Source organism: Parus major, unplaced genomic scaffold (assembly GCF_001522545.3).
Source record: "Parus major isolate Abel unplaced genomic scaffold, Parus_major1.1 Scaffold290, whole genome shotgun sequence".
NCBI classification, from domain to species: domain Eukaryota; kingdom Metazoa; phylum Chordata; class Aves; order Passeriformes; family Paridae; genus Parus; species Parus major.
The window spans coordinates 100678-125588 of record NW_015379271.1 but is presented as its reverse complement, the minus strand read 5'-3'; the positions used below and the strand labels follow the sequence as shown (position 1 = coordinate 125588).

The following is a 24911-nucleotide window of genomic DNA, read 5'->3' as shown; positions in this document are numbered from 1 at the left end:
GTTTAGGTCTGGAACTGTGTGGGCCCCATGGTGTTTGCACTCTGGCACCTGCTTCCAAGGTTGAGCTTTGCTGTAGGTTAAATCTCCCAAGGTCCCTCTGGCATGTTGTGGAACAATAATAATCAAAGATGTGGAGTTTAAAATTTGGGAAAGTTGTGCTTGAAATTATTGGTCCTGTGGGCCCTAATTGCATTTTAGAATGTGCATTTATATTGGTTCAATCTCTGCTTCTGTTAAGCAGAGCTGCTCACAGCAGAAGATGATTTTCACAGTCACGTTTCTGAGGACTTGTTTTCTAGTGTGCATCTGTCTTCTGGGAGTAGATAGATGATTCCTTCAGAGTAGCTCAGTCTGTAGCATTTCAGTGAATGTCTATTCTGGACCAATTGCATGGTCACTGATGTGAACATGTGTATCCTTTTCCTATCAACATTGCATTGCAGTTAGATGGTGTTGCCCAAGCAGGGGTTTGCATGGTCAGTGAAACCTTCATTCTTCTGGTCTAGAATGTGGAACTTGGTTTTGGGTGCAGATTTCAGATCACCCAACACACTTTGTTAAGGGATGAAGTTGTTTGTATCATGAACTCTTCCAGATAAAGTGGCAGTAATCTCTTAAATCCCTGTTTAAGAGCCTGCATGCAGCCAGGATTGACAGGTACTAATCTTACAGCTCTTCTTTATCTGTTCTTGTTTTTCCTGCTCTGCCTTCTTCCACTTTCTGCTTCTATGTAATGGATGTGGTCAAACATGTCAACTTAGAGCTCTAAGTATGCTTTTGAAGATAAAAATACCACGTGCTGCTTCATGAGGAATGTGACACGTGTGGTCCTGTCCTTCTGTGGCTTGTTGACAGGAGTGTGTGTGGCCCCAAAAGTAGCCGACGATGCCCTGGGCTGCATTAGGCAAAATATTGCCAGCGGAGAGCGGGTATGGTCCTGGCCCTGTGTGCAGTGCTTGTGCAGCCACCCTGTAGATGGTGGCCCAGCGCTGGCTCCCCAGAACACGCGGGACAGGACAGGCTGGGGAGAGCCCGCCGAGCACCCTGTGATGCTGCAGGGCTGGAGCGGCTCTGCCGGGATCAGGCTGAGGGAGCTGCAGAGCCCCGGGGATCCCCGGCTGTGACACCCCCAGGGAGGCGTCTGCAGGTGAGCCCAGCGCTCGGGGCTGCCGGGGGACAGCACCAGAGGCCACGGCACAGGCTGGACCCTGGAGGTCTCAGGGCTTCTCAGAGCGATGGTGGCACAAGCACAGGTTGCCCAAGGCAGGGATGGAGTCTCCATTCTTGGAGTTGCCCAAAAGCCATCTAGACATGGTACTGGGCAACCAGCTCTGGGTGTCCCTGCTGGAACAGGGGGGTTGGACAGGATGACCTCCACAGGTCTCTTCCCATATGAACCATGCCATGATTTTGATTCTGCATTAATTTCTGTGGAGAATCGCTTTCTCCAGTTTTTGTGTGACATTAACTTTCTATTGTCAGTACCGCTGATTCTGCTCCAGCAGTGTTTTCTCTAGAGGGAACCCTGGGCAGTGTTTTAGCAGCTTCTTCGTGCTGGGAAGCCGTATCAGTAGATGTGGCAGGAGTGCATATGTGTGTAAGTGCATGGGGAGCTTTACCTGGCACTGGGGAATGGTGTGTAGTGAGTTTTTCATACACTGAGTCTATTTGGCCCTTCAGCTAATGATACTCAACTGTCAAAAATAATAAAATCTGTTGCTTCTGGTGACTCAGCGTTGCAAACATTTTGATCTGAGGGCTGTAGGTAGCTTTTATTCTGTGATCAGCATAAATCTGACACTTCTTCCTGTTTAATGGCTGTATGCTTCTTTTTATGCCAAATACCTTCCTAGTTCCTTATTTTCTAGGCCTTGCTCTCCCTAATAAAAAAGCTTTTGTCATCACTGTGTGCAGAGCAAGCAAACTGTGTAACATGGTGGGTTTGTGCAGTCGTGTACCGTTTTGCAGGAGTGAAAGTGTCTGGGGCACGAGTGCAGGGGATGATGCTGTGACCTCGTACCTCTCCTGGCCCTGTGGTCACCCCGTTAAAGCTGCACAGCTGGCCTTGGGCTCACTTGATCATTTTTGGGTCCCTGGTGGTACAGCAGTTAATTGTGCCATTGCTGGGTTGCACAGCAAGCCCAGGACAATCTCAGAGTTGTTGATCCTTCTCACTGATTGCTGGTTTCCTCCTGCTTTCTGTGGGCAGGGCGTTAACCCCTTGTGAGGAGTGGGGTCACGTTCTGCTTTCCTCACTCACGCACCAACGCGAGTCCTCTGTGGGGAGGACAGAGGGACAGGCAATCCTCCCTGCCCACAGAAGGGAAGTGCTGAATGCAGAGTAAAGGTGGGTGTGAGATGGACACCACACAAGAGGGACATGTCCTCTGCAGCAGGGAGTGTTCCAGAGCAGGGGGATGGCAACTGCTGAACCTTCTGTGGGGACAACCAGGAAGGAATGGCACCATTGCCTCCTTGGCTGGCACTGCTGACAACCAGTGGGTGCACAGGCTGTCCACTTACTCTGGACAGCTCTTTTTGCATGTTCTTGAGGGTTTGAGAAGTCTGACCAGCTGTAGCATGATCCTGTTGGAATGCCAGTTCTCTTTTTCATGCTTTTGTTGTCAGGTTGAGTTCAGCTTGTCAAAGACAGGTTGCTTCTTCTACCCTCTGCTGTACTTCAGATCTCTTGCTATCACCTGCCCTGCTCAGACACCGTATTTGGCTGAACCTTTTTCTAAAATTCATTTCTGCTAATTGCCCACCAGACTTGTCAGTCCCATGGAGGTGTGTCTTGTAATCTGCCCCTTGTAGTCACCTTCTTGTGGCTGAGAAGGACACATTCGTTGTTATTGTTGGTGATCTGACTTTGTGGTCTTCATCATTTGTCTCACTTAGCTGTCCCAGCCTTCATCCATCCAATCATGCACAGCGTGGAGCCAGTTTGAGAATATAGAACAGGTATATAAGTGGCAGATGACAGATGTGTGAGTCAGGCAGGAGAGCCTGTGTCAGAGGTGACTTCAGGTGTGTGTTCTTACCTTGTACAGTCAGAAGGTTGCTTTAAAATGTAGGCTCAGGTGAAGCTCACAAGCCCCTGTCAGTGCTAAGTGGCCTATGCATCAAGATGACATGCAACAGCAACCAGACTAAACCCAAAGTTTCTTGTCTTACCATCTGAAATCCTGTCCCAGTTGTAACAGCACTTCAGCCTGCTGTGTTGAACACACCTGCAGGAGGTTTTTCAGAGCTGACCTCAGAAGCATGTTGTGCTGTCAGCGATGCATAGAGCAGAACTGTGTCTGGCAGGGCTGACCCTGCTTAGCTCTGAGACACACAGGACACTCTGAGGTGTCTGAGATCACTGACCCTGTGCTGCCTCAGCTCTGTAATAACAGAGTGAGGTGATGCCTGTCACCTCAGCCAAGCTCCACATGGGCTGGGATGTAAATGGCTGGAACAGGCAGGTTCCCTGCCATGTGTGGCTGATCAAACCCAGGTGCAGAGCCAATCTCTGCAACAGTGATGGAAAAACACTCCAGTGGGACTCAGCAAGTTAAGAAACACAAAGTCCAGAGTACCAGAGGGGACAGGTCCCTGGTGGAACCACAGCAGCAGATTCAGAGCTACCTAAGTGTCAGTTCTGTGTTTATGGGTTGGAGGGTCCCACAGACAGTGCGAGCCCAGCTCTTTCCAGAAATGCTGGTGCTACTGCAGAAAGTCTGTAGGACCTGAATGCAGAGGAGCTGATTATCAAGGCTGGCTGGACCTCATTAAGGACACTTTAGATGGAGCCTGGGCTAGACTTCCACTCTACCTGCCTGTCTGGTATGTAAGTGCACCAGCCATCACCACTGAGGTTTCTATTAATAATATGTTCTGTGATTGATCACTGCCTCATCCCTGTCCTTAAATGGGTGCAGGAGCCAAGAACAGAGTGCCTGGGTAGTGAACTGGCCCTTGCCATCCAACACGTGGTCATAACAGGATTTAAAGACACTGGAAAATGAAGCTGATCACAACATTGTGTGGAGGGTGACTTTCCTTGGCTGATTCTGCTCCATATTTGGCAGGACCAGGTTGTTGAGTTTTTGGTCCGTGTTTCCTTTTACAATGTATTATATTGATAAAAAAAGCAGAACAAATAGGAGAGTTAAACAATAAGTTATTTTCTCTCCCTGAATTGTCTAGTTTTCCACTGGGAGTCCTTCTGAGATGTCTGCAGTACCTTCAGGCTTAACAGGTATCACAAACAAATGATAGATAGTTCCTGTACACTGCATTGGACACAGAGACATCCAGGATCCCATAAACAGCAGTATAAATCTGATGTTGGAACAGAAGGGTTTCTGAAGCCTCAAATACTCTCTTTAGAAGGCCTGGTATGAGAACCTAGTGTGCTGGGCGAGCCATGGGTGCTTTGTGTGCCAAGTCCGGCGCGGGATGGATGGTGGTGACGGGGTTGGCTCCAGCAGCACAGGAACACATCCAGTCCAGTGCAGAGGACTGGGCAAACTCCAGTTGTAACTGATGTAGGAGTACAAAATACTAAGGTGAATGGAAGTCCAGAGCTCATCATTTGGGTGCCGATGAGGAATTTTCTGGCTCCTTGAGGAAGGCTTTGAGCCGCTTGTCATGTGGGGGGTGTTGAGATCCTTTGGGGTGATGGTGCACAGCCCTGCCCAGAACTTGTCTGAAGCAGTCAGTGTCATTGGGAAAATAGAACAGGTCTTAGGAGAAAAACATAGAATGTAGCTTATGCTGCTTGGTGACGTGAAGGTGAGAGGGTCTGGTGATGTCTGGGAACAGGTGAGCACCAGGAAGGAAGCCATCTTGCTGGACTTCTAGGATCAGAGCTAACACAGGGAGCAGAAAGCAGTTACTTGTGAATGGTTGGTTGGTAAAGAAGCCCCTAGCTATTGCAGCAAGCTCTGCTTCCAGTGATCAGGTTGGGTAATAGGATTTGGTGTGTGCCATGCAGCAAGGCTGAGCTGGGTTACCAAGGGAGGTCTTTCTTGTCTGACTAGAGCCCAAAGAACATCTCTGTGAAACTGTTAGCTGCTCACTCAGCTGTGAATCTTAAGTGTGGAAAAATGCCAGTGGTTTGGCATGTCCCATGTCAGCCCACATTATGCCAGCACAGACAAGGACCAATTGTGATTGTCCAGGGGGGTGACCAGGTGGCACATAGGCCTGAGACTCTGGAACTGGGCACATTCCAGTGTGACAGGAGAGCTTCAAATGTTCCCTGCCCACCTCAGTGTTTCTCCCTGGCAAAGACAGCTGCTTAGTTTTGGAGAGCTGTTTGCAGTCTCTGCAGAGGTGGCTGTCCCAGGGGGTTGTTTTTCATGGGGGTCCATACTTATGCTCTGCTCATTGTTCTTGTGGCTGTGATTTATTTCCAAGTGGTTTGTGGAGGTGCTGGCTGCTGGGAGGTTCTGCTGTCTGGGTGGTCACCTCCCTTCCTTCAGCAGCTTGGCTTGATTCTTGTCTGGAGGCACTAGCATCCTCCTGGAGCGTGGGAGAGTTGCCTGGTAGGTCTATCCTCCCAGAACTCTGAGATGGTCACCAATTGCAGTGACCTTGGCATCTCTGGCTGTTCCTCAGGCTGCTGTTCTGAAGGAGCTGCTTGTGACAAATGCTACAGATCTGATTGAAGTTAGGCATTTCAGCTGGGACTTGTTCCCACCTTGTCTTCCCAGTAGGCAGCAGTTGTGGTCTCCAGGTTTGCCCTTGGAGACTGATGCTGAGCTGCCAAGGAAACAATTGCAGGAATGTATCAGGTCGGGGCAGGTGACAAAGATGAAGGCTGTGAAGACTCACCTTTACACAACCACTCTGCCCTTTTGGGCACCAAGGGCCTGGAGTTGCAGGTGTTCCCTGGGATTTCATCAGGGATGGGCTGTGGTTTTCTGTATCCTAAGCATTCCTGGTTTTCTTGTAGTGGCACCAGACACAATTAACAACCACGTGAAGACCTGTCGTGAGGAGCAGAAGAACCTGCACTTCTTTGCCCCGGAATATGGAGGTATGGTGTGGCTGTGGCTGCATGCCTGGGTTTTTTTTTGGCCTTACTGCTGCTTCCACGCTGTTCTCAGTTCCAGGCTCCTGAAAGATGCCACATTAACAGTTCTGAGCCATTTGCCTGCTGAAGTGCTTCAGCTCCAGTGTTGTTTGGTAGCAGAGGAGGGAGAAGCTGCAGGACTGTCCCAGCCTGGTGCAGAGTGCTGCTGCTGCATGCAGAGCTGACTGATAACAATGCTATTTCTGTCTTACAGAAGTTGCCAATGTCACCACTGCTGTGGACATCTACTCCTTTGGGATGTGTGCACTGGAGGTAAGCATTGAACACGGATTGTGGGACAGAGATGATGAATCTGAGGAAAGAGATACGAGGAAAGGCTGTGGCTGTGGGTGGGTTTGCTCCTGACGAGTGTTTTTTGTTCTCAGAGCCAAGTGCACTTTGCCTTGGGGGGTCCCTATGGAGGCTCCCCCAAGTGCCTCACTAAGGTGTGAATGGCTCGGTGATTTGCAGTTCTCCCCAAAATTCCTAACGGGAAATGGGTTACTTAGCGTGAAGTCAGACTCACTGGCTGGAGGGAATAGTCTCTGCTGCCAGCTGTTATGTAATGTCCATGTATGTGAGCAATGCCTGGGGTGCTGTTTGAAGCAGAGGACAGCTGTAGTCTGTCCCTTTCTTTGGGCCAGCCTGTGCCCACCTGACAGAGGTGCTGGTTGCAGTCGATGTGAGTCTGACATACCTGGTTGTAGCAGCTTTGTGCTTCCCCTGTCCTTGCAGTCAGCAGGTCCAAGTCCAGGTAATGGGAGTTATTGTTAGGAGTATTTTCTGAGAATTGTCAGAAAGAGCCAACACAAGGAACCCACAACCTGTGCTGCACATTCCATTAGTGAAACTGGAAGAGAACTGTGGAAAGATGCAACTTTCAGGAAACAAAACTTAAGCTGAATGTAGAGACATTCTCTGCAATATTTTCCAGCCTTTCCTAGCTGGGCATTAGTGTCTGTGTAGTTGTGGAGCCCATTCTTGATGTGCTGGGTGCTTGCTCTTGTTTTGCGATGCAGAGCCAGAAGGGACACTGCCAGATCCTGGCAGGGATCCAGTAACTGCTTTATTATGGAATTGTCAAACAGAATAACAGGACAATGGATCATGAGGTTCAAAATGGAGACACTTACTGTCCAGGTTGCTGCTGGCAGAGCAGGGCTCCCTGGCAGTCCTGGGGTACTAGGAGCAAGCTGTTGTAATGAGGCAGCCATTCTCTCTGTCTCTCCAAATGTGACCTTATGTACCCCCAAACAGCTTGGCTCTGGTGATCTCATGCTTGGCAGTGGTCTCCTTGAGCCTATGTCCCATGCAGTCTGCCATTCCCAGTGGAGTCTGATGCTCTACTCTCTGTTTGCAGATGGCAGTGCTGGAGATCCAGGGGAACGGGGAGTCATCCTACGTGCCGCAGGAGGCCATCAACAGTGCCATCCAGCTGCTGGAGGACCCCCTGCAGCGGGTGAGCCAGGGGGGTTGGTGCCCTGAATTGCTCTGGTGCCATTGCTTGTTGTTTCATGCAGGTTTTGTCTCTAGGAGTTCATTCAGAAGTGTCTAGAACAGGACCCTGGCAGGCGTCCCACGGCCCGGGAGCTCCTGTTCCACCAGGCGCTGTTTGAGGTGCCATCGCTGAAGCTGTTGGCTGCTCACTGCATCGTTGGGCACCAGCGTGAGTACAGAGCTCTGGGAGCCACATCCCCACATGGGTCAGTGCTCTGCAGAGCTTTGCTGAGCTGTCAGTGCTCACCCCAGGGAGCCTGCACCCTGGGAACGCCCCTCCCCATCCCCTGCTGCTCTGTAGGATACCTGGCAGCTGTGGGGCTGGGAGGGCCATGGTTCCTCACCTGCTCTGAGAGCATCAGAGAGCATCAGACCTCTACACTTTTCATTGCTTTTCTAAGGCTGGAGAGGAACTGCAATTGCTCTAAGTAACTCCTTTTTCAAAAATAGATATGATTCCTGAAAATGCTTTAGAAGAAATGACCAAAAACCTCGACATGAATGCAGTGTTGGCAGAGATCAATCACGAGGACAGGGAAGGAGTCAAGATGATGTAAGTCCCCGTGGTATGCTCAGGGGAGCAGTGCTGGGGTACTGGTGCAAGCACTGGGATTCTGCCCATCACCTCAGTGCTGGTGTTTCCCCACTGACTGGGTGCCAGTGGGAGCTGCTGGAGCTGGAGGTGAAGGAGCAATCACTGACTGGGCACACACACTTCCTGGGTGGAAGGAGACCTTGCACCTGTTTCCTGGGAGCATATCCTGTGCAGCTGAGGGGAATTGTTCCCCAAATGGACAGACAAAATGAGCACACTGTAGCTGGAGCAGTGCCCAGCAAAACATGGCTGACCAGTTTGGGGAGGTGCTCTGACCAGTTTGGGGAGGTGCTCTGACCAGTTTGGGGAGGTGCTCTGACCAATCACAGACTGGCCAGATGGAGGCCAGTGCTTGAGAGAGAGGGTTCCTCAGTGTTTTCCTAATGGAGCACCTTATTCCACACTATGCACAGGGAAAGGCAGTGGAGGCAGCTGCCAGTGACACACAGCAGTGTTTACACTCTAGGGGTGGCTCCCTAAGGGAATGGCTGTAATACATATGGAGCAAGCAGAGTGCCAAAAAAGTGATGTACATTTTGAATAACAAAGCCTTGGCTAGTTGAGGGATTAGCTGAAGACTAAGGTGTGAATCCTGTATTCCCAGGGAGGCCTGGGGTGCTTCTGGGGGAGCCCAGAGTTCTGGAGTGCTCAGGCTGCTGAACAGGAGTAGTAACCAAGGTGACAAGTGAGAACAGCTCCGTCCATGTAAGCAGCTCTCTGAGCCACAGAGACCCATCCAAAAGCTGATGTTCCAGCTGTCATAGTGCTAGGAAATAGTAGTATGAAATTCTCTTTGGAATGGTTTTGATACAGTTTCAAAATGCAGAAGAGTAAGTGAATAGGCAAAGCTGTGCAAGAGAGATCCTTACATTCATGGGATGTCAGTGTCTGTGGGCTTGGCTGGCTGTGGGTGCCAGGTTGGAATTTGCTTCTTGTAGTGCCATACAAACTAAACCAGAGGTGCTGGAAAAGGAAAAGAAAGCAGCAATGACTTGAAATGTCAGCATAATTTCTGGATGGTTCATTGGACTGCCATGCTAGAAAAAAATTGTAAATTTTTGTTGAAAACTACTGCTGTGTTAGAGGATGGGGTGATCCCAGCTGCTGGGGGTGTGGGAGGGGCTGGAGAGTGCTCTGGGAGCTGAGGCAGGTGTGCAGCCAATAAAGCACCTGTGAGTATCCTGTCAGGCTTCCAGTGGTTTTACAGTCCTTACCTCATCTCTGGAATGCTTCAGAACAGCCTTGAGACAGAGGTTTGGCTGTTCCAAGTGCTTGTTGCAACCAGGGACCTGTTTGTGAAACAGCTCACCAGGAACAGTGTCATTGGGCCACCCTCCAAATGACTCTGCATTGCATGGTTCTGAAGGATGTGAGACTGGCTGTGCCATAACTGCTGCCTCATCCTTAGCTCCTATAGATAGTTATGTCCTTAAGGGAAGATGAGAGCTTGTCACATCGGTGGCTGACTCTGTCCACACCCATCCTACCTGTGGGCACAGCCCAGGACGTGGGGATTTGAAACTCCACCCCAAGAGACCCAGGTGGATGGTACTGTGAGATGATTTCTTACCTCAGGATGTTTTCTCTTCCAGCTTCTCACAGTCTCCTGCACTGGAGCTGGACAAGTTCCTGGAGGATGTGAGGTAAGAGGGGTTTTTTAAAAAGACAACTTTGTGGTGTGTGAGACTGCAAAAATTTTGGAGAGGTATAACCTCAGACACTGCTCCTTCCTTGCAGGAATGGAATCTATCCCCTCACAGCTTTTGGGATGCCACGACCCCAGCAGCCCCAGCAAGTTGTGGTGAAATCTCCCATTGCTCCCCCATCAGTGAAAACCCCAACTCCAGAGCCTGCTGAGGTGGAGACCCGCAAGGTAAATGCCAGGGGCTCTGCCTCGTGCTCCCATTGCCGGGCAGGGATGTGGAGCAGCTGCTTATGGGGTCTGTGCCTCTGTTCCAGGTGGTGCTGATGCAGTGCAACATCGAGTCCGTGGAGGAGGGGGTGAAGCACCACGTACGTTTCTACAGCTGGCTGGGCTGGGGCAGGGCTCCTGGCTCTGATGTGCTGCTGGTGCCTGGGGTAACCCTGCACTGCTGCAGCTGCCACTGTTAGGACCCAGAGCCTGACCCAGGCCTGTGCCTGCTGCTGACCTGGCACCTGGGCCCACCCCCAGGGCCTGCCTTCAAGCACAGGATGGTGCTGCCAGCTGCAGTTCAGGATGGAACTGGCTGTGGCTGTTCATTAGATCCCTGTGGGGCTCTGGAGGAGTAGTTCACATACCAGGGGGCATTTCTAGGTTTGCTTTGGGCTTGCCATGGCAGCCTGCAGGACTGCAATCCCTCATGAGAATTTCTTTGCCCTGCAGCTGACACTGCTGCTGAAACTGGAAGACAAGTTGAATCGACACTTGAGCTGTGACCTGCAGCCCAGTAAGTACCTTCTCCAGCCCAGTAAGTACCTTCTCCAGCCCAGTAAGTACCTTCTCCAGCCCAGTAAGTACCTTCTGTCCCAGCCGAGGTGCACTGGGGCCAGCAGCACACTTGGACCAAGGACTGACACCTTTCCTTGTCTTGCAGATGACAACATCCAGGAGCTGGCAGCTGAACTGGTCCAGCTTGGATTTATCAGCGAGGTAAGCAGGGTCTCAGGCTATAGGCCTGTGTTCCTTTCTCAGCCGTTTTCATGGGGAGGAGGCAGGAGGAATAAAGCAGGTCCCTGCCCTGGGGGAGTGCGTGGGGCTTACCCCTCACTATCCTTGTTGTCCCCAGGCTGACCAGAGCAGACTCACCTGTTTACTTGAAGAGGCATTTAGCAAGTTCTACTACACTCGGAATGGAGCCCTGACGGCCGTGACTGTGTCATCTTAGCCCCGTGGCTGCTGGGTGGCCAGCATGGCCTCGCTGCCTGCGGCCCATCTGCGTGTGCCCACCCCCTCGGGCATCCAGAGACCCCAGCTGCAGTGCTCGGAAGCTCATCCTGCATGTGCCGTGGCTGGGCTCATTGACAGTCCTCCCTGCCCGCCTCCTGAAGGGGACTTTGCGCATCAGTATTATTTCCAGCCCTGTTTTTGTTGGGATTTGCCAGGTTGTGCTGCGGAGCTGAGGCCTGGCTTGGGGTGTTCTGTAGCCCCACTCATGTGCATGGAGTTTGTTCTGTTTGAATTGTACAAAGTGTCTTTTGCACAACACAGAAATGTTTTTGGTTTTTTTCTTTTTTTTTTTTTTTTTTTTTTTTTTTTTTTTTTTTTTTTTTTTTTTTTTTTTTTTTTTTTTTTTTTTTTTTTTTTTTTTTTTTTTTTTTTTTTTTTTTTTTTTTTTATTTAAAGGTAAACAGGGGTGAGCCCCTAAGCCCTGCACCCCCCGGTCACTCCCCCCCATTCACCCGCCATGGGCCCAGGGGTGGCCGGGCTCGTCCCCGTCCCCGCCCGGCGCTTGGCTCCCGCCGCCGGCTGCACTTTGTTTACTGGTTCGCACCGCCCGGGGCTCGGCGTGTGCTGGCCCCGGGCTGCGGCCCCGCGGCCCCCGCCCTTCCCGCGGACTCCCGGCCCGAGCCGCGGCTCCTGCATCTCATTTCTATCATTTCCTATTTTTAATAAACTGTTTTGTAAATACGCGAGTGCCGCCTCCTGCGGGGCGGGGCGGGGCGGGGCGGAGGGGCCGGGCCGAGGCCGCTCGTCCCTTGCCCGGGGCGGCGCTCGGCGGCGGCGGCGGCGGCGGCCATGGCCGGGGGGCGGCGGGGGCCGGGAGCGCTGGCGGAGCCGCGGCGGCTGATGCGCTCGGGCCTGGGGCTGATCGTGCTGGGCCACGGCAGCCTCGTGCTGGGCGCCATCGTGCACGGCTCGGTCCTGCGGCACGTGGCCGGCGCCCGCCGCGTTGTCACGCCCGAATACGCGGCGGCCAACGTGGTGTCGGTGTGCTCGGGGCTGCTGGTGAGCGCCGCCGGACCGGGCGGGGGACGGCGGGCCCGGCCCTGCCCTGCCCGGGCCTTGCTGAGCGCAGGTCTCCCCGCAGAGCATCGCCGCGGGCATCGTCGCCATCCTGGTGTCGCACAACCTGTCCCGGGCGGCTCTGGTGAGTGCGGGGCTCCGAGCGGGCAGGGGGGCTCCGGCCCGGCCCTGCCCCGCCCGCAGCCGCTCCCCTGGACCTTGGCCCCGCGGGCTCCTTCCGCCTCGGCGGCGGCTGCCGGTGTCGCCCGTGTCCGGCCCGGCCCCGCCGACTGTTCCGGGAGGGTGGCAGCACCGTCCTCGGGCAGAAGCTGCCGCCGGCTCGGGGGTCCCAGGGCTCGCAGGGTGGGCGGACACGGGCAGGGCTGGGCTGGGCTGGGCAGGGCTGGGCTGGGCTGGGGGCTCCCGGCACGCCGCCGAGCCTGTGTGGGGTCTCCACGGAGCCCGAGAGAAGGGGTCCAGCTGTGCGGAGTTCACGGGGGGGGGTGAAAGATGCGAAAAGTGCGAGACCCTCATCCGAGGGCAGGGCCGAGCCGTCCTGGAAGAGGCGAGAGATGGTGTGTGCTCCCTCGGGGGAGCATTTCACCATCGGTGCCCGGCCCGAGCGTTTCCCGAGCTCGTGCCAGTCCCACCCGCATTCTTGCCGCCTGCAGCACTGGACCCTGCTGAGCATCTCTGTGCTGAGCTGCCTCCTCTCCACCGCCTGCAGCGCGGGGCTGGCTCTGGCCGTCGCGCTCACGGTGCACGGCCGGGGCACGCACCTGGTCAGGGGCTGCAACAGCTCCGCGCTGCCTCTGGATGCCCGGGCAGCCATCGCGACCAACGACTGTCCCTTCAACACCACGCGCATCTATGTGAGTCTGCAGGGTCACTGCACACCCCACTCCTCCCATCAGCCTCTTCCTCTCTCTGCTTCCTCTCGTCTTTTCACTCTCACGCTCCCTCCTGCTTCCCTTCTCTCTCCCTCTCCCCGTTCTTTCCCCTGCTGTCCACACGGTCTCTGCTGAGTGTGTTCAGCCAGCCTGGTGCAGTGCCCGCGTTCCTCTGACCTCTGCTCCGCAGGACACAGCCCTGGCACTCTGGTTTCCCTCCCTGCTGCTGGCAGCTGCAGAAGCCGTGCTCTCAGGCCGGTGCTGTTTAGTGGCTCTCGTTTTCCAGGGCGTCGGGCCCTGTGCACGCAGCTATGGCAAAGAGCAGGTACGCCCCACTGAGCTGGATGGATCTCTCTGTGTCTCCTCCATGATTGCTGCCTTTGTGCTGCATTTGGAAGGTGCTGGGTTCTGCTGGGAACAAGGAGGCTGTGCAGTAGTTGGGGAGGATGCTGAGTTGGAACCTCTTCTAACCAGCCTAAGGGCCAGACCAGCATCTCTTCATGGGGAGTTGCAGAGGGATCCTCTTCTTCATCCCCCTGGTAGCTAAGCCTGTTCTTTTTTTTGTGACAACACTGCCCATCACATGTCCCTGCCACCCTACACTTCTTTGTCTTTTTTTCTTTCTCTAGATGGCCAGGCCAAGTACAGCAATGGAGAAGCCACTCCGTGAGAGGCAGCAGCTCCTGGCAGGACTTGCTGAGTCTCCTGTGTAGCTGGAGAGGTGAGTGCACCCTGTGGGCTGTGCTTGGGACAGGGGGAGCAGGCTCTGCCATCAAGAAGACTCATAGCCACACCGACCCCCCAAAACACCTCTTCCTAAGAACATGGGCAGAGGACTCAGTGTGCTGCTGGGCCCTGCAGCACAGCCTGGCAATGGCACATGGTCCTTCACTCCCAGGTGCTGCTGCAGGAGTGCTGTGATCCAGCAAGGTCGGGGAAAAGGCGATTCACACCTTCTGCAGTGCTGGTGTGCATAAAGCGGTCTGCAGGGGTGAGGGCTGTGCCTTCCTCCCTCCCCCCAGCTCCACCACCCCAGCTGGGACAGACCCTGCAGGTCAGCAGGTGCCGTGGGCCCCAGATGCTCTCCCATCTCTCCCCAGGCTGCCAGGCCCTTCCTGCTGTGCTGAAGGCTCCGCTGGTTCCTGGCAGCAGTGATGGGGTGGGCAGAGGTGCTGGGACCCAAGTCCTGGTGCCATTGCAGGCATGGCAGCTGGCTGTGCCTGTGCTCAGACATCTCAGGGAACAGAAGGGGAAGAATCCCTTTTGTGTGGATCTCAAATTTTCTTCAATAAATAAACTTTTCTTTTCCACACTGGGCTGTTCTGAGTGGCTCTGCCAGGCGAGTTCTGGTTGGGAGCAAGGCCTGCCAAGGGAAGGAAAGCACAGCTACTCTGTGAGCCCATCTCTGTGCTTGCCCCTCCCCAAGCACAGGGATATTGACAGAGCCGTGGCCTCAGTGTGAAAGTCACCCATGGGTGTGGGGGTTGAGACATGCACAGGGTTTACAGCCCTGTGCCCAGCAGCTGCAAGTCTTCTGGGCTTAGCAGCCCCTGGCAACAGGAGCACCGCAGGGCTGAGATAACACATTTATTGGATGGGGAAGGTGCTGAGGAACAGGTCTGAAAGCTGCCAGAGTCCTGCTTACTGGAATGAGAAGCTGGTGCTTGGGAGTCCCCCACACCACCGTCGGAGGAACTCGATCACATCCTGGCCTGCAGGGCTGTGGGATGTCTGCAGAGAGAGAGAGCCCTTGGCACTGGAGGGCACCCTGTGGGCTGGCAGGACTGGGTCTGTCAATCCCCACCAAGCAGCACTGTTGGGGTGCCCTGGGACAATGACTCACCCAAAAGGATGCTGTATTGTCAACATGAGGGGCTGAACCCCACCCACAGCCTGTCTCCCTGCCTGTGAGGTTCTGGCTCACCTTGACAGCCATCACAAATTTGTACCACGCATCCTTCTTCACTTCTAGGCCTGGCCTCAACTCAATCTTGTTTCTTAGCACTGGGTACCCTGGGCACAAAATGACACATTCAGAACAAGCTGAGCCCCAAAGCAGGCCCCCATCTGGTGCTCTGGTGTCTGTATGGTTCAACTCCTGGCTCAGGCAGGGCCATCCCAGCCCAGGGCTGTGTCCAGACAGCTTTTGACTGTCTCCAAGGACGGTGATCTCACAACTCTGCAACCCGTTCCAGTGCTCACTCACCCCCACAGTAAAAAAGAGCCCTATCTCCTCCAGCAGAGCTGGTTCCCCACAGCCACAGTCCCTCCCCTCCTCTTACAGCACAGCCCCACACCCCCTCCAGACCTCACTCCCTGCATGGCACCGTGCCATCTCTCGTCTGAGTGAGCTGCTCTGGAGCTCACCTGTCAGCACGCAGGGCAGGCAGCGCACCCCGCTCCCCGCTGCTACCAGAGACGCTTCGTAGGTGTCGCGCTCGTCCTGCGGCAGCGCCTGCTCCAGCCGCTGGTCCATGGACACGGTGAGCACCCAGTCCCTCACCTCCTCCCGCTGCTCCTCCTGGGGGCAAAGGCCAGTGCAAGGCCTGGAATCGTGATGCTGCTGCCCAGCTGCAGCCCCACAGAGCAGGCAGCACACGGGTGTGACACACACAACACACACGTGCACGGTGCACAGTGGTGGCTGAGTGTGAGTGTGTGTGTAAAACGTGTGTGCAACACGGCTGTGCACGCCTGTTTGTGTGCGTGGCTGCAGTGGGAGGACAGGCAGAAGGTGGCAGTTCTGGGTCCGTTTCCATCCCTGGCAGTCTCTGCAATCCCAGCCTCACCCCAATCCCTGTCTGGAATGCCCTGAAGCAGCATCACTGCTCAGAAGAAAACAGGTGACACTCACAGGCACATGCTGGTGGGCTGGAAGTGGTACTTCGAAGGGAATGTCTGTCCTCTGAAAATCAGAATGGTCCAGGGAATCCAGGTTCCCTTCTTCAATGGCCTGGGAAAGAAGGGGTAGAGCACTGGGCAATGGCAGTTATAGAGCTCACAGTACAGTTCATGGTGAGGATGCCCCTGCCTGTTTGTGCTGTGCTGACCAGGCCCTCCTGTCATGTGTGACCACCCTCTGCAGTCTCCCAGACACTGCCGTAGTCAGGTGCTTTTGTTTCCCCCCAGCTGCTGCTGACAGCACTTGGGAGTCTGGCACAGTGAGCTCTGTCTGCTCCCTTGGATTTGGTGCTTCTGATGGCCAACCTGCTGGTCAAAGGAGGGACTGAGGGGACTCCCCACTCTTGTATCACAGTGGCCAAAGCACTGGGCCATGGCCTCCATCTCCCAAGTAGTTTTTCTTCTCTTGGAACAACTTGAGTGACATCACCCTGAAAGCTGTAATGGCATCGGCAGCCATGAGGATTTCAGGTCTCAGCTGTCAGGCCAATGTGCTCTTTGCTGCCATGTGCACGGAGGCATTGGCACGCCCAGGGTGACCTGGCCAGGGCTGTGCAGGTGCCCTGCATGGCAGGTCCTCCCCCAGGCAGTGTGAGGGTGCCCACTGCTCTGCAGGCACACACAGAGGGCTCTCTCCTGCTGCCATGCAGGAGCCTCAGGTGTGCCCTGGCCAGGTGGGGACCTGTGGTGGCCCTAGAGCCACTGCAGTTTGAGTGACTGCCCTCCCCCCACAGACCATACTCACATCTGAGAGGTCCAGGAAGCGGTTCAGGAAGACAAATGCCATGTTCTCCCAGCTGACTGCCTGGTATGGAAAGGAACCCTGAGTGACACTGGGCAGCTCATCCTCACAGACAGCTCTTCCCAGACCATGGCTGGGAAGGATGTGGCTCTGTTTGTGCCACAGTGTCCTGCCTGCAGCCCAGAGAACGGACAAGGAGATTGCACATTCCAGCTTGCCATCCCCAAAGACTGAATCCCTTGGACAACCAGCTCACTGCCACAGGCTGTCCTGCAGAATGGACACAGGCACTGTGACCAGACTGGATGGGGCTTGGGGCAGTCTGGTCTAGTGGAAGGTGTCCTTGCCCATAGCAGGAGTTGGAACAAGATGAGCTTTAAGGTCCCTTCCCACCTAAACCATTCCATGATTCCATCACTGCACAGCCAGGTCCAGGCAGCGAGGACATGCTGCTGTCCTTGCCATGTGTCATAACTCTCAGACAGACTGTCAGACACTCGTGTGATGCAGAGCAGAGCTGAGCAGTCTCACATCCACACCAACAGAGCCATGACATGGCCTCTGCCCACTCCTGGATCTGTAGGTCTCACCTTCTCACTGGCTGAGGTCTGGCCAGCTGCCTGGGGAACAGCCTCCAGTGGCAGAGTCCAGCAGCCAAGGGAGGGTTTGGGAAGATAAAGCTGAGAATCCCTGAGCCCATGGTGCTGTATGTCCTGTGGTCCAGGCAGCTCTTACCTTGGCAGCTATCCCAGCCTCATAGAAAGCCTTGTCTGCAGGGAGCAGATCCGTGTGGCGCAGCAGGGAAATGGACAGCTGGGCAGCCATGGCGTCCTGGGGACACAGAGGACAGCAAAGCTACAGCAATTCAGCAAAGAAAAAACAGGCTGGAAGGGATCTCATGAGATCACCCCAGACTCACAGCAAGGACTCTGCACCCATAGATGCCCTAGAGGCAAAAAAGGTCAAAAACTCCAGTCCTGACCCTGAGTTCCCTCACTACAGAACACATGGGACTATCACCTGAGGGTGAAATTCTACTTTACAAGCCTTGTTATTTTTCACTAGAAGCCACACCCAAACATCCCCCATCTAAGTCACACAACAGGTGAGGCTGGAAGGCACTGCTGGCTTTACATTGCTGGCAGCTCCCAAATCTTGCCCCTAGCCCTGGTCAAAGCAGAGGCAGCTACATGCCTGGTTCAGAACATGCCTGGTCAGGTTTTGACCATCTCAAGGAATGGAGACTCTTCAACCTCTCCAAGAATCCTGTTCCAGCTACAGTCTCAATAAATTTTTTCTTGTATGCAATTATGTAAGAATTCTGGAGCAGGGGTGAGGAATTGAAGGATAATTTCACTCTTCTGCTGCCAGATACCCATTGCCACACAAGAACTGTCAAGGCCACCCCTTCTTCATGGTCCCAAACAGACTGCCCAGCCTCTCAACACTCCCCAGCTGTGAAGATCTGTACAGGCTTCCAAGACATCAGACTTGGCTCTTGCTGTCTTGGTATGTTTTTGGACCCACAACATCCACACACATAGCCATGGGGAAATCCCAGTCATCCCTGTGGCTTTCACTGTGGTCCTTTCCCAGCCTTCTTCATCACAACTCCAGTCCCACATCCATCCAGAGCTCTAGAACAATTCCACAATCCCACATGGATCAAGACTTCAGCAGGGATGGTAAGAGCAAATCCCAGCACACACAACTCCAAAATAGTTACAGGGCCTTGTGATGCCCTCACACAGGTCCAGAAGCTCCCAAAGCCCACCAAGAGGCCCAGCACACAGACCCAATACCTGCTAAAGCCCTGGGGAGATGATCTTCTCTGAAGACCACGTGTGAAGCCCAGCAGCTCTTGGAGCCCAGGAGAGCAGAGAGGAAGCAATCCCTCTCCTGGGAAGAGCAGATTTTTTGTGATCCCTCATTTTCTACTGGCACCTCTGCTCTCACAAGTCATGCCAAGCACATGGATGCCCTGGTTTACAGCTCAGCCACAGTGGCTGGGGCAGTACCCACTGTAAGTGGAAAAGTATTCACCCAAGAAGTAGAAAAGACCGTCTACAGTTCCACCTGCTAGTGGTGGGCTCCCAGATTATTGCAGCCCCATTCTCATGCATCTATGATGTGTGATTTGCAAAGTGGAATAGTAGCCTGTGAACAGCCCCAAACCTGCAAATCCCCATAGGATTCCCCACTCTGGGTGGTGACCTGGCAGAGGAACCTCAAAGCCTCACCAGCTGCTTGAGGCCGTGCGCGGCGGAGCGGGTGGCACAGTAGTGGGAAATCAGCAGCATCCTCTCAAACTCCTCATGGGCTGGAGTGTTTGTCTCACTGGACTTCGCTAAGTTTTCACACTGAGGAGAGAAAATTCGAGGAACTGAGAGCAGGAGAGCACGAGGGCACTCTTCATCCACATGAGACAGGGAAGTCAGGAGAGGGAAGTATCTGAAGTATTCAGACACCTCTGGGCCTCGGGAGCTCTGGGTCTGAAAGAATGCTGAAGGAAGGAGGCTGTGGGAGCCACCAGTACTGCAACAGTAGCCAGCACTGGAAGCAGGGGTGAGTCTGGATGGACAAAGGGAGGAATTTTTGATTTTGCTTATGCTCAAAGTAGGTATTTGTGGGACAGGAAAAGAGATAAGGCAATCCTGGGCTCTGGCTGAGGTGCTTTGGGCAGGAATGAGGTGCAGAAAGCTCTAAGCATCCATGGGGAGATGTGGAGGACTCATCTTTTCCAGACTCTGCGCTTTCCCCATGCAAGCTGCTGAATATGGGTGTAGGACAAGAAGAAGATGTCACAGCAGCTCCCATGTCACAGTGACACATGGAGCTCTGCAATAGCCAGTGTCCACACCCATTCCCAGCATTTGGTCTGGAGCACAGGGTCTCCTTCTCTGCCTTCTCTTGCTCAGCCACATCCACTTCACAGGATCCTGTTTTCCTACTGTCCATACTGCCAGCTCTTTACCTTTAGCTTGTGTTCTAAAAACACTGCCCATGACACCTATCAAGAGACTGGTTCTTCTTCCTGCTCAGTCAAGTCCCCCTGGGGCTGGAGTTGAATAGGCAGTGGTGGCCACAGCCACACTTACCAGGCTGAGGAGCACATCCCGCAGGTCAGCCCAGCTGGAGTATGCCTCAGCACAGTTCATGCCAGGTGCATTCACCATCTCCACAAAGAGACGCTTGTAAATATTGAAATTCTGCAACAAAAAGGAGGGAAGTGTGGAAGGAGACAGCTGAGGAGTCAGTGGACTCCAGAGCTCGCCTTCTGCCAAGCACAGGCCAAGAAAATTGGCCAGATTGGCCGTGCTGCAGATTGTTGGCTGGAAGGGGTGCTGGGGACAAGGCAAGAAAACAGGAAAGGATGGAAGCATGCTTCCTGGAGCCAATGCTCTCAGAGGCAAATGGTTCCTTTTGTTCTGAACTTGGTGCTCAAGGCACTCAAAGCAAACACTTGACTTCCCCTGCTCCCTCCTGTGGAAAACAAGCTGGGAGATTTCCTTCAGCCCTCTGGAAGAATCCACCACAGATGGAACACGAGGCAATCCCAGCTCAGGCTGGGAGCCTGACTGGTGCAGCAGGTCCCACACACTGGGCCAGCCCCCCAGGGGAGTCCTGCTGGCCTCGTTACCTGTGGGTTGGCAGGTGCTCCGTGCTGGACGTACAGGCGCAGGGCTTTATCCCAGCTGCCCTCACAGATCAGCTGTGTTGCATACAGAGCAACGTACTTGTGCAGGACTTTATAGCTCTGGGAAGACACACAGAAAGCAGCAGCATGAGATGCAGGAACTGAAGACTTGCCACTTGGTGGGGATGGATTCAGCTGTGTGTGCACAACCCCACACAGCTGAGTCCCAAAGACTGAAGCACTTAATCAGTGCCAGACTGCCCAAAGCACAGCTGGGTTTGGATTTGAGTCCTGCTGACACCTTTATCTTGGCTAGCTGATGTGTGATGTCCTCCACACATGCAAATACTGCTGTTTTCCAGCTGTTCACCACTTGCCAAAGGAATACTGCCAAACACCTGAAGGATGCAGCACCTCTACTATGTGTCAACACAGCTACCAGCTGTAAAGCAGCCCTCAGTCTAACAAAGAAAGGAACTAAAACCCTGGGTGAAGATGTTTGTGATTTACAAAGCTGCTCTAGTCCTTTATCCACACGCTGTCACAGCTCCAGGACTGCAAACCTTCTTAGGGCGCTGCTCATACCTGTGCTGACCCCATAGACAGTGCTGAGCACTGCTGTTGGCCTCACAGAAATTCAAGTGAAGAAAGAACTGCTTTCACACATGCATGAACATAGAAATGAGAGGAAGAAAATGGCACAAAATGTGCAATCCTGTTAAAAACTGAGCAATGGAAGCAAGATTATTATACAGAAAAAAAAGCCAGTGTACCAGGAGGTGTCCAGAAATCAAACACCCACACGGGGTGCTGGTGAAGCACCATGTTCAGTAAATCTTGGGATAAAGATTAAGTCTGGTATGTGATCTGTTTTGATAAATGTACCACTTCTGCTGTGTTATCACTGTAGAGCAGCTGAGTCAGTGATTGTATTCTGCATGGAAAAGGGTCACACTAATGCTCTTAGAGGCACAAGCAGACACCAAGATCTTAGACTCAACGTGGCCTTGTGGTGCCCCATACAATAAACTGAGCCTTTCCCACTAAATGGAGTGTGCAGTTATTCTCTGTGGCTCCTGATAAGCAGAATATCAATAGGGGAGCCTCCCTAGAGAACAATGACTACAACAGAGATCATCTGTACCACAGAGAAGCCCAGGTCTAAGAGACATCAAGTTCACTCTAGCAGAACTCAAACTTAGGTTATTGGAACCAAAGTTATAAAACCACAGTCCCAGACATTCCTAGCGCTTCCCCGAGGTTTCAGTGCTGGCCTGAGTGACAAGTTGTGATATCCACACCAACTGCAGACACTGCTGCCAAGGCTGCTCTGTTATTCAATCTGAACCAATACCTCACTGCAAAGAACTTCCTGTCCTTGGTTACCTCCATTATCAACAACCATTTAACCAATAACCATTCAATAACCAATCACTAGTCAATAACCACTGAGTACAAACCATCCCTCAAAGTACATCTGATAACCGAGAGCTGTCTTCTCCTGTTACTGCCTTGAAAGAGCAAAACAGTTTCATTTTGCTTTTCTCCATTTTATTACTCTGCTGAGGTAATTTTGCTCGTTTCAGGTCAGTAAAACTGAAAAAACATCTAATTTGCTTTACTGACTAGGATGTCTCATTCTGACTGACACCACTGCTCTCAAGAACATAGAGAAAGAAGGCTTTCTTCTACAAATCCCTGTTTCCATGGTACCAATTACTTCCAGCCCAACCAACTCATTTAGCTTCTTCCAATGCTCCATTAATCACAAAATTTAAACACAATATGCTTCCAGGTTCCAGCACTTCCCCACTCAGCCTGACTGGCCATGAGGGGCACAGTGGCATGGTGCTTCCTGAGCCCCTGCAGTGGCTCTCCATGCTGTCCCCCCCACTCCAAGGCTCCAGGACCCCAGGTCTGTCCCTGAGGGCTCACACAGGCACTCACCTGCTTAGCTGCGACCTCCAGGCACTTTTCCCACTGCTCCTGCTTTGCATATATATCCAGAGCTGCCATGACATCAATTCCCACCAGCTGAGGATGGAAACAGCCATAAATTCACTGTTCAGGCCAGGCTTCCCACTCCCATCCAAGCAGGCATCAGGTCACCCATGTCTTTTTTTCCCAGACACACAGTCCCTTCCCCTCCACAGCATGAAATCACAGAGCCTGTGTGACCCATCTTCCATTGAGAGGGACCTGGGCAGGCTGAAGAGGCTGTGTGTGAACATCATGAAGGTCAACAAGGCCAAGTGACAGGTGCTGCATCTGGGTCAGAGCAACCCCATGCACAGATGCAGCCTGGGTGGAGAATGGATGGAGAGCAGCCCAGAGGAGAAGGACTCTGGGGTGATGGGGGACAACAAATTGGACATGACTTAGCAATACGTGCTTGGAGCAACCCAATCAAGTGCAAGGTGTCCCTGCCCAAAGCAGGAGGGGGAATGAGATAAGCTTTAATGAGATAAGGATAAGCTTTAAGACCCTTTCCCACCCAAACTCGTCTATGATTCTTTTGTCTGGAATGCAGTAGCCATGGCTCACAGGCACATACAGACTTCTCACTCATAGTCAGGCAAAAGGCCCATGAGAAAGGCCCCAAGGATCTGCACAGGTCCTGGCATCATTCCCTAGGCTGTGAGACATCCCAAATACCTACCGAATCCACCTTTCCTTGTTTTTTTAAATACTCCTTATAACGTTGGTCCACATACTCCTCTGACCTGTGGGTAGAAAGAATCCCAAAAGGCAGCAAGGATCATGTCTTGCATCAGTGCAGAGACTGGACTCAACTTTGGAACTCGTGGACTTCCAGCTGTGCTATGTCTTGCTAGCAGGCTGGAGGTGCACAGATGGACAGGGCAGGAAAGGGTCTAGGCAGCCCTTCACAACATAATATGTGAGGAGAACAAGGGATCACAGGGCTTTCAGAAGGAAGTGCATGTACAGAATTATGGCAAAGGAGATAGGGATAGGGGTGAAACAAAAGGGGATAACAATTTCTGTGGGATGTGTGGCAATAGGAAAATGTCAGAATGTTAAATGGCTTGGGAAGGGTAGCTGTGGAGAATGTACCCTGTTGAGCCTGGAAAGGCCACTGGAATGTTTCCTGTGAATGCAGGAAACCTAGGGCCAACAGGACAGTACAGGATAGGACAAAGGATCATCTGGAGGTGGGAGAGGGAACAAGGTTATAGTTTGCAAAGTTCAGGGCATACCTGGGGTCAAACTCCTTGGCCATGTGCTTGGCTTTGCTCCACTCCTCCCCTTCAATGAAGGCATCGATAGCTTCTCGGATGAGGTCCAAGTTTAGGTAGAGCTCAGCTGCCTGCAGGGCCAGAGACAGTTCCATAAGAGACAAAACTCCAAGGGTTCCCTGTATCCTGGGCTGAAGCTGGTGCTGGACCACCACACAGACACAACAGGAAGTCTCTTCCCAAAAGATAAGCCTCTCCTCTTTCCTGCCCCCTCCCAAGGTGTCCTGGGGTGACTTTATGATACTGGTATCCCCAATTGTCTGGTTTATGTTATATATTAAGTTCTGCACCTTTAAGACTGGCTTTGAGAGCAAGAGAGGGGGAAGACGAAGCTGCAGTTTGTGTTAGGAAAAACATCACTCCCCCACATCCCTCTCCTGGACTGTGGTGTCTGCAGCACGGACAGACAGCGGGACACAGCTTCTCTCTGGCTTTTAGTTAGCTTTAGCTAGCTGAGGCAGAGGAGTTCCCTGGACCTTTGTTTTTTTCTCAATTTTCTTGGATCTGTGCAAGCCTGCTCTGGACTGAACACCCAGCCTAACCCCGGGAGCTCACGCCTTTGGCCCACCAGGGCCTTGGCACTTTCCAGCGCTGGAGGGACTGATAAGAACCTGAGTGAGCCGAGCTACACCACGTGAAAAGGACTTTTCTTCCTGGATTTGCCATTCCATCGAACAGCAAGAGGTTTTATTATTTAATATTACTCAATTTCTGTTAAATAAACAGCTTTTTCCACTTCTCTCCAAGGAATTTTTTTCTCTTTTCCCGGACCAGTTGGTGGGGAGGGGCATTTCCCTGGGGAAATCCCCATTTGGAGTTTTCCTTCCTAATTTGCCCTAAACTAGGACACAAGGCCTGGGTCTCACTGTTCCAGGACTTCGCTGATTAACTGATTGATTGATTGATTGATTCATTCATTCATCTCTTTCATCCTCCTTGAAGATTCTGCATGGTCTACCTCTAGATAAAGCCATCCATCCACCCATCACCCCAGGATGTGACTTCCCCTGACAGAGCTCTCCATTCCAATATCACTGCTTCTTCAGCAGTTTGGGGGCAGGAGCCAGTCCTCACCGTGCTGTATTTCTTCATGGCCACCAGCTGAGGAGCCACAGTCCGTGTCACTTCCATGCTCTGTGACTGATCCAAGAATTTCACAGCCAACTCAGCAGCCTGTGTAGAGAAATTGTCAGCAGCTCAGTTGATAAAAATGGTGGGAGAGTAGGATAAAGCTGGGAAGTGCTCAGTCCCAGATAAAAGACTGACAGCTGGAAGCACCTGAGTGATGGAGGAAGGGGAGAAATGGCAGGTTGTTTTGACAAGTCAGAGGAGCAAAGCCCAACTACTTTCACTCACAGGAGATCAGACAAGGACAGAATTGTTGATGAAGTTGGACACAGGGA

At 52.9% G+C, this 24911-nt stretch overlaps 3 protein-coding genes across 5 annotated transcripts in view; 2 read left to right on the top strand and 1 right to left on the bottom strand.

Annotated features, from left to right (window-relative positions):
* The window catches only part of NRBP1 (nuclear receptor binding protein 1), a 34699-nt gene extending 22933 nt beyond the window's left edge, over nucleotides 1-11766 (top strand). For both annotated transcript variants that reach the window (XM_015615874.3, XM_015615876.3), the window contains 11 exons: nucleotides 5945-6028; nucleotides 6279-6337; nucleotides 7425-7523; nucleotides 7598-7730; nucleotides 8012-8114; nucleotides 9749-9799; nucleotides 9894-10029; nucleotides 10116-10169; nucleotides 10522-10585; nucleotides 10733-10788; nucleotides 10925-11766. In XM_015615874.3, the coding sequence (XP_015471360.1) occupies nucleotides 5945-6028; nucleotides 6279-6337; nucleotides 7425-7523; nucleotides 7598-7730; nucleotides 8012-8114; nucleotides 9749-9799; nucleotides 9894-10029; nucleotides 10116-10169; nucleotides 10522-10585; nucleotides 10733-10788; nucleotides 10925-11023 (938 nt within the window). In that variant the 3' untranslated portion in view covers nucleotides 11024-11766. The remainder of the gene's footprint in view (nucleotides 1-5944; nucleotides 6029-6278; nucleotides 6338-7424; nucleotides 7524-7597; nucleotides 7731-8011; nucleotides 8115-9748; nucleotides 9800-9893; nucleotides 10030-10115; nucleotides 10170-10521; nucleotides 10586-10732; nucleotides 10789-10924) is intronic.
* A 93-nt stretch (nucleotides 11767-11859) lies between these two features.
* Nucleotides 11860-14283, top strand: KRTCAP3 (keratinocyte associated protein 3). Of its 2 annotated transcripts, none has more exons than XR_001519098.3 (6): nucleotides 11860-12084; nucleotides 12167-12226; nucleotides 12753-12953; nucleotides 13162-13510; nucleotides 13601-13692; nucleotides 13870-14283. XR_001519098.3 is itself a non-coding variant. In XM_015615885.3 (6 exons), exons 1-5 carry the CDS (start codon nucleotides 11875-11877, stop codon nucleotides 13682-13684), a joined length of 690 nt encoding a protein of 229 aa, XP_015471371.1. In that variant the 5' UTR covers nucleotides 11860-11874; the 3' UTR covers nucleotides 13685-13692; nucleotides 13870-14283. The 2 variants fall into 2 exon arrangements, 1 of the variants encoding a protein (XP_015471371.1); XM_015615885.3 differs by having other exon boundaries at nucleotides 13162-13296.
* A 261-nt stretch (nucleotides 14284-14544) lies between these two features.
* The window catches only part of IFT172 (intraflagellar transport 172), a gene marked incomplete at its 5' end in the record, with an annotated part of 37589 nt that continues 27222 nt past the window's right edge, over nucleotides 14545-24911 (bottom strand). The window contains 13 exons of the mRNA XM_015615883.3: nucleotides 14545-14702; nucleotides 14896-14984; nucleotides 15339-15492; nucleotides 15826-15924; nucleotides 16618-16677; nucleotides 17350-17445; nucleotides 18855-18974; nucleotides 19713-19823; nucleotides 20255-20371; nucleotides 22199-22285; nucleotides 22911-22974; nucleotides 23470-23579; nucleotides 24583-24681. Of these exons, the coding sequence (XP_015471369.2) occupies nucleotides 14613-14702; nucleotides 14896-14984; nucleotides 15339-15492; nucleotides 15826-15924; nucleotides 16618-16677; nucleotides 17350-17445; nucleotides 18855-18974; nucleotides 19713-19823; nucleotides 20255-20371; nucleotides 22199-22285; nucleotides 22911-22974; nucleotides 23470-23579; nucleotides 24583-24681 (1296 nt within the window). The remainder of the gene's footprint in view (nucleotides 14703-14895; nucleotides 14985-15338; nucleotides 15493-15825; nucleotides 15925-16617; nucleotides 16678-17349; nucleotides 17446-18854; nucleotides 18975-19712; nucleotides 19824-20254; nucleotides 20372-22198; nucleotides 22286-22910; nucleotides 22975-23469; nucleotides 23580-24582; nucleotides 24682-24911) is intronic.

Excerpts from the sequence above, each read along its gene's own strand:
- KRTCAP3 (XM_015615885.3), top strand. The coding sequence starts at position 11,875 with ATGGCCGGGGGGCGGCGGGGGCCGGGAGCGCTGGCGGAGCCGCGGCGG. Across the intron at positions 12,227-12,752 it reads ACCTGTCCCGGGCGGCTCTG|CACTGGACCCTGCTGAGCAT; the intron begins GTGAGTGCGGGG and ends TGCCGCCTGCAG. Across the intron at positions 12,954-13,161 it reads TCAACACCACGCGCATCTAT|GACACAGCCCTGGCACTCTG; the intron begins GTGAGTCTGCAG and ends TCTGCTCCGCAG.